Genomic DNA, 7,584 nt, shown 5'->3' with positions numbered 1-7,584 from the left:
TTCATTCGTCTAACATCTGACTCAGTGCTTCTCAATATGTATACTAATCACCTGGGGATAGGGTTAAAATGTGGAATCTAAATAGTTCTGAGTGAGGTTCAAGAGTGCATTTGCAACATGCTCCCCGGTGATACTGCCATTCGAAGTACCACTCTGAGTAGGAGGGGTCTAGTTCCCAAGCTCTTTATCCTGCAGTAAAGATAATCTATCAGTAATTCTATGAAAGATGGTTTGACATTTTAAACACTTCTGTTTTCCTTGCATTTCTGTGGAGTGGGAGACTTGATTTGTTGGAGTGACCTAACTGTTTTGTTATTCTGTGGGCTTGACTTATTTGTAAATTAAATGTATATAACAGAGTCTGAGTGAGGGCCCAAGGTATTCTTGCTTAAAGTTTATTGATCTGGTGATCTCACTCTTGGCTTTTGGAGATAACTTTGGCTTACTTCGAGTTCATCATATTATCATTTGGTGACGTGTGGGATAAGAAGACCTATATAGTTAAGATGTTACTCTTACCCCTGACTTATTAATGCACTTGTTAGAAATCAACACACACACGCAGGCTTGTGCACACACACATCAACACTAACAACACGGTATCACTGAATCAAAATTGACAATAAGTGAGAACTTGTACCTTAAATGAAACCATTTTTGTTTGCTTATTTTTTTATTAGCACTTTTCAAATCTATTGTTGAAACGTTATATAGTCATGATAGCAATGATGTGTTGTGATTGTTCTCCTTACATCCTGAACTTTGCCCCAGATTGTTATATTACCGTAATATCGGATAAAACCTCTTCATTTAGGCATGGATTTCCTCAAGAAAACCAAATGCAAAAAAATTACATAATAAATGTTAAGAATAATTTTAAAAGGGTTTTCACTTTAATGAAAATTTTTGTGTTTTCCATTAACATCTAACCTACTCATTCATTTAAGAAGTATATTGAGCTTATCATATATCAGATACCGTTTTGTGCCAGGAACAGGCCAACCTTACTGTGTGTTCAACCTAGAACTCATATAAAGAAAAATTGTTTGAACAATATGCTTATTGAAAAAAATCGAGGCACAAATACCGGGTATAAATCCTTAGTTCACAAATTCAATTCTGCATAAACTTTAGGCTTAGTTTTAGTTATTCTTGTAGCTTTCTATTATAAATCCTAACTCCATCTGGATGATAGAAACATAATGTTGTTCAATTCATTGTTCTCTAATCCTCAACTTTCCCAGTATTGGTCTTTTTCCCAGGGTTATGCCAATTATTAAAAGAGTCTGTGTGATGCCACAGCAAGAGGAAATGGAGAAACCTGGTCCACATAAGCAGCCATTTACATATTTCTTTTCTGTTTGGTTTGCATTGTCCATTTCAGGACAACCAAATTTTCTTCAAAGTCTGGATTGTATATTTTTTTCTTATTTTGTTTGACGTTCTGAGCTTCTTGGATCTTGGCTTTGAGGTCTTTCGTTATTTTTGGAATTTTTTGCATGATCTTCAAATATTTGTTCTGCTCTGTTCTTTCCCTCTCTCTTCTTCTTAGATTTCAGTTACATTTTTGTTAAACTTTTTGATATTGCACAACAGATTTTGGATGCTCTGTTTTGTTTTTCATTTGTCCACTCTTTTTTTTCTCTTTTTGTTTCAATTTGGATAATTTTTGTTGACCTAACTTCAATTTCACTGATTCTTTTTTTAGCTATGTGAAGTTCACTGAAGAGTTCTTAAACGACTTTCTTTCTCTGCTTTTTCTAACATTTTCTCTACACTTTGGACCCTTGTTCTACTGTCATTTGAGACTTGCAGTGGGGTGGGGGATGTGGAATGGGGAGCCAGCACTCCCTATTTTCCTGGTTTATGCTTTAGGCAGGCCTGTATGCCTGGGTCTTGGAACTGAAACAGTTAATTTGCTCATTTATTTGGCTTTATATTCTATAGTCTTAAAGAGTATTATAAGAAAACTTTGCTTTCTTTACGTGTGTAACATGTTTTTCTTCAACTGTTGACAGAGGAGACCTTGCCTATTTTGATGGACTTAATGAGACTATTCTTGCCGTGGGGCTTGTGAAACCAAAAGCTGGTAAGAAATAATATAAGGATTAAATTATTTTTGTATATGCATAGACTTCAAATGTTTAGAACTGAAAGATAACACATTTTAAGTAGTCGAATTTCCTATTGAATCTTTGTTCTGAATTACTTCTAATTAGAAAATATAAAGTGACTAGGAATATTTAAGTTTACTCACTTTATGGTATAAGTGAGTTACTTTAAAATTGTTAAACTATAGTTTTTTGTTAACTTTCTTTGATTCACCTCAAGATTTTGCATTACACATTTTTCATCGGTTAATTAAAAATCATTTTGTTTCTGCATTTTTTTAGTCTTGATAGCCCATGGAAATGAGAACAGAATTCAAAATAAATCTTAGAGAAGTCATAAGCATTGTTTAACTTAGTTTCAACTTTTATTATGCCAGATCTTTTTATCAGAGCTACCGATAAACAGAATTGATTGATTTAAATTTAATATACATCTCATGAATGTACCTTCCTACAATAGGAAATAATAGACAAAATTCTCTTGGTTGCAAGGCCTAAATAAAATTTTTTAAGGTCACAGCAGTTTTAAGATTAATAATTCACATAAATACAAACATGCAGTTTTGTACACTGGGATTACATTGAAAATGTATTTCCTTAGATACAGTATTCTTTACCCTAATGTACCTCCATCTTATTTCTTCAATTAAAAGTTTATTCACATAAAAGTCTGTCCCTGTCCCTGTTGTAATAAGTATAAATTGTCCATCTAAAATTACTAGTAAAATTTTGTTCTCAACTGTAAATTTCAGTGCAAAATTAAAAGTATAGCATAGTCTTTGATTTGACAACAAAGGTGTTATCTTTGATAATTAAACCATTCTAACTCTGCTATCGACAAGTGCTGAAAATTCTGACTGAAAATTCCAACATATGTTAAAGCTAACAATGTCCACATCTTTACCTTTTGCAAGAAAGCATTCTTCAAAGTAAAGTCATTGTTTTCTAAGTCACTTAGGCTTTTTGGCAAGATTCTGTTTTATTGATGCTTCTATGTAAACAAGAAAATTGTGAATCCATGTTTCAATTTTATGATTTTTTGAATAAGACATAAGAATTCTTAAGTGTTTTCTAGCATTTGCAAGTTACTGCCTACAGAGAAATTGACAAGATTTCCTTACAGAGAAGCATATCTCATATATTGAAAGATTCACATAGTAGTCCAGCTTCAGTCTCATCATCCAGCGAGAAAACTTAGCTGAAAGAGCTTGTGGCTTTGGGGCAGTATTCCTTTGCATGATTATGTGATTATGAATCAAACAGTCTACCTCATTTGTATGACCAATAGAGCTACCACCAAATCAAATCATGTATAAACTCAGGACTTCCTGCAGGTTATTCTCAGAATGGTCTTTCCTTGTCCCTAATAGAGTAAACTTTACTCAAGTCCAGTCAACTATTTCTAGAAAGTCAGTATCCTTCTCAGTAGCAGAGAAGAACTTTGTATTTTTCTATTTCTGGACAAAATACCTGTCATTGAAGTTGAAAGTACCATTAGCCACATTTTTGTTACCAAAGCATGCCTTTGTAAAATTCAGTGAGTTAGTGTTCTGTTGAGTTTCCTCATCAAAGTAGCAAACAGATGCATCACAAAGGATCATATGTGCTCATATTTGTACACAAGTTATTAAACTACTTCTTTCAAATTTTTATTGAAGAGTAAAACTTTGAACCATTAGACAACTGGCAATGTCTAAAAGGTACTAATAAGATGTGCACTTTATAAATAAGAAGTGAGAGTGACTAAAGTGAGAAATATGTCATTTGACCCTATTGCATTCTAAAGGGAAATGGCTTCTATTTCTACCATCTACTGTACAATACTCGAATAAATTAGGAGAGATTTTAGAGATGACATCATTTGACAGGGCAGTTTTACTTAATCTTCCTTTACTCCAAGCCATAAACCATCTCTACCACTTTATTAAATTCCAACTTTATGAAGATTTCTGTAATCAAAGATGGCTTCTTTGGCTTAGTATGGTGACCAGATACTTTGAGATATGACTTTTATTAATAAAAATCTAAGTTTTCATAAAATTCCGGCTTTTTAAATCAACTTATGAAATATCAAGTATGTTTTGAGGTCATTAAAGTAGAAGACCTGTGCCTTCAACTTCATTCACTTGAGCTTTGAGACATAAACTGGCCCCTTGACATTCATTAATGAAGGTAAACCAAGTGATAATATAAGCTGTTGTATTTTCTACAACATTTAACACCTATAAATAGGCCAAATGTATATACATAAAAAGATGTCCATAATTATAACATAAGATGTATTTCCTTTTATTCCTATTAGCAAGACACTATTTTTGGGAATCATAACATGACAGTGATGTGTATAGCATCTCATGCCATTCCACCAAGTTACACAGTACCTCATCATAAATTAACAAAAAAGTGTTTGTACTTGGTAATATCCCCTCTGAAACTGTAAATTATCTGGTTTTGATATATAAACTCATTTGGGAAACTTATTTGACATATAAACTCATTTCTGTTTCTATGAATTTGACTACTCAGGGTAACTGATGTAAGTGGAATTAAATACTTTTTGTCTTTTTGTGACTGGCTCACTTTTCTTAGCATAATGTCCTCAAGATTCATCCCTGTTATAGTATGTATCAGAATTTCCTTTTTTTTAAGACTAAATAGTATTCCATTGTATGTAGATCCCATGTTTTGTTTATCCATTCATCTGTTGATGGACATTTGGGTTGCTTCCATCTTTTAGGTCCTGTGAATTATACTGCTGCGAATATGGGTATACAAATAGAAATCTTTGTAATTTAATAAACCTAAGCTATTTTGTAATGTTACACTGATTTTAAGTGGTGTTCAATACTAAAGTGTTTATTTCTGACGGTGTTTTATTATTCCGCTGTTTACTTATTTAAATGATCGTAGGTAGTAATCAAAATTAAATAAATTGGGTTCACACTTTTCGTATACTAAATCACTAGCTCATTGTAAAACCTTAGTGGTAAAACCTTATTCATTAATGTTTAAATACTGGATTTTTATGGAAAATAATCCATAACATGTCTATTTTATCTTAGGCATCTTTCAGCCTCACGTACGACACCTCTTGGTTTTGGCAACCCCTGTGGATATAGTGATTCTTGGACTCAGCTATGCTAATTTGCAAACAGGTATAGCAACCCACATGTGTTTTTTTAAAATAAAAATTTGATAGTGAACTTAGTATTATAATTAAAAACTAACCTTTTTCACTAAGTTAGCTTTCCAGGCCATTTGCTCATAAAAAATAATATTTTCCTATAGATACAGTATCTTTCAAGATAGTAGTTCCACCAAAGCATTTTGGTTTTATTTACCATATTAATGTGCACATTTTAAATGTACAGTATGAAGAGAGGGTAGTAGAAGATGAATAATTGATGTCAGTTTTTCAGTAATGCCTTCAGTTTCTTTGTTTCTGATTTTTTTGAATGGCCATTTTAATGTATGGAACACTAATATAAGAAGTTATTCTTTCCCTTGAAGTAAGAAGCCCTCAGTTAATTTATTGCAAGCACATTCAATGGTTTCTTTTGCATTGTGGCAATCTGTTTTGGATGAAATAATGATGAATTTCAGTGACTCAGTATTGTTTATTACTACCACATCCTTAGGCTCTTTCCCAAAATTTTACCCATTTCCTGTTTACCCCCAAGGATGTTCGCCCACGGCGCTTACAGCTGCAGCATTTACCCCGAGATAAGATACCTCCCTGATTGCAGTCCTAACCTTACCCCACAGTTTGCCATGACATATCTCACTTTTATTATTATTTTTGCATCACTCTAGTATGTCAATATTCTTTGGAAACAATGACATTCTATTTATAGCATTCTGTTTTTAGTAATGGTATTTCCATGTACAAAATAGAGTAATTCTCGATCGCTGAAAATGTCAAATCCTAGAAAACATAGCATTCCTACACGTGATGTTAAATTAATGCTGGCAGTGAGCTACACTTTTTTTTCCTAAATGGGAAAAGAGCTTAAAATTTGGGTTAGTTTTTTGATTGGTGCTTTACAGTGTTACATACTATATATTTTAATTATATGTATTATAGTTTTTATATATGTGCATAGTGTAAGTTCTCTTTAATTTGAATTATCAAATTGTGTCAAGCTTTTTATAGTAATTTAAAAATGGACATTATAGAAGCTGTCAAGTATATCAGTAAGAATTCAGTAAAAATATAAATTTTAAAGATAATAGTGTTTGTTTTAAACTTCGAAAAAGCCAACAAACTGATTCTTGTGTTCTTTCTTTAAAAAAAAAAGGTTCCGGCGTTCTTAACGACAGCATGTGTGGTGGAATGCAGTTGCTTCCAGATCCTTTATATTCTCTTCCTACTGACAACACTTATCTTTTAACAATAACTTCCACCGATAATGGCAGAATATTCTTGGCTGGAAAGGATGGCTGTTTATATGAAGTAGCATACCAAGTAAGTCTGGCATTTATAAACATTTTTTTCTCCCTCTTGATGAAGTAGGAATGGATTTTGTTTTTGTTTTGTAATTACAGAAGGACATTAATATATTCTTATAGAAAGTATTCAGACATACAGTTAAAGCCATAGTCCTCAATGACTACATCATGCCTGCAAAAACCAATCTTCTTTTCAAGGGTAAAAGCCATTCTCAGTCTGAGTATGTACTTTTAAAACATAATATGTGCGTTGATGAATATGTGAATGTCTGTATGCATTTATGTGTGTATACATGTATACAAATACACATACATTTTGTGTTTGTATGTTTTTACCTAGATTGTCACTTATGTTTTGTTACATAATTGGCTTTTAACTATGTTTTGGAAGTCTTTTCTTGTCTGTATCTAGTAGATAGATATGTTATGTTTGGTGATTGTTGCATAGTTGTCCATAAAACAGGTACATGGTTTACTTAACAATCCTTTTTTGGTGGATTTATAGGTTTTCAGTTTTCCCTTTCACAAATAAAGTTATAATAAATGTCCTTGTGCACATGTGTAGAGGTTTTTTTTCGTGTAGAGATTTAGAATTCTAGTAGCTGAGTTGTACTTACAAGTATTTAAAATTATATTTCTTATTTTCATGTTGTCCTCTAAGAATTTTAGACCTTTTACAGGCATCTATGAATGTATTTCCCCCACTCACCCATTCTTACATTAATATTAATCAAACTTACTAATTTTGGCCAGTCCGATGGAGGGGAATATATTTTTTATTACTAGTTAAGCATCATTTCATGTATTTATTGGTCATTTGCGTTTTCTCTACTCTGAAATGTCCTTAGTTCCTTTTGTTTTTTTCCCTACTGTATTGTTGCCTTTTTTTTTTTTTTAAGGTAAACCTTAGGAAGCAAAGTAATATTCTTCTTTTATTTTTAATTAAATTTATTGGGGTAACATTAGTTAATAACATTGTATAAATTTCAGGTGTACAACTTTATAATACAACATCATTATACAT

At 32.1% G+C, this 7,584-nt stretch overlaps 1 protein-coding gene across 1 annotated transcript in view; it reads left to right on the top strand.

Annotated features, from left to right (window-relative positions):
* The window catches only part of LOC105309518 (nuclear pore complex protein Nup155-like), a 12,611-nt gene extending 5,972 nt beyond the window's left edge, over positions 1–6,639 (top strand). The window contains exons 4-6 of the mRNA XM_023526253.1: positions 2,019–2,089; positions 5,174–5,266; positions 6,410–6,639. Coding sequence (XP_023382021.1) covers positions 2,019–2,089; positions 5,174–5,266; positions 6,410–6,624 — 379 coding nt within the window. The 3' untranslated portion in view covers positions 6,625–6,639. The remainder of the gene's footprint in view (positions 1–2,018; positions 2,090–5,173; positions 5,267–6,409) is intronic.
* Positions 6,640–7,584: the final 945 nt, after the last annotated feature.

The sequence above is a fragment of the Pteropus vampyrus genome, unplaced genomic scaffold, assembly GCF_000151845.1.
Source record: "Pteropus vampyrus isolate Shadow unplaced genomic scaffold, Pvam_2.0 Scaffold757, whole genome shotgun sequence".
Taxonomy (NCBI): domain Eukaryota; kingdom Metazoa; phylum Chordata; class Mammalia; order Chiroptera; family Pteropodidae; genus Pteropus; species Pteropus vampyrus.
Note: the sequence above shows the minus strand (reverse complement) of the source record. Positions and strands in the feature narration are given on the sequence as shown.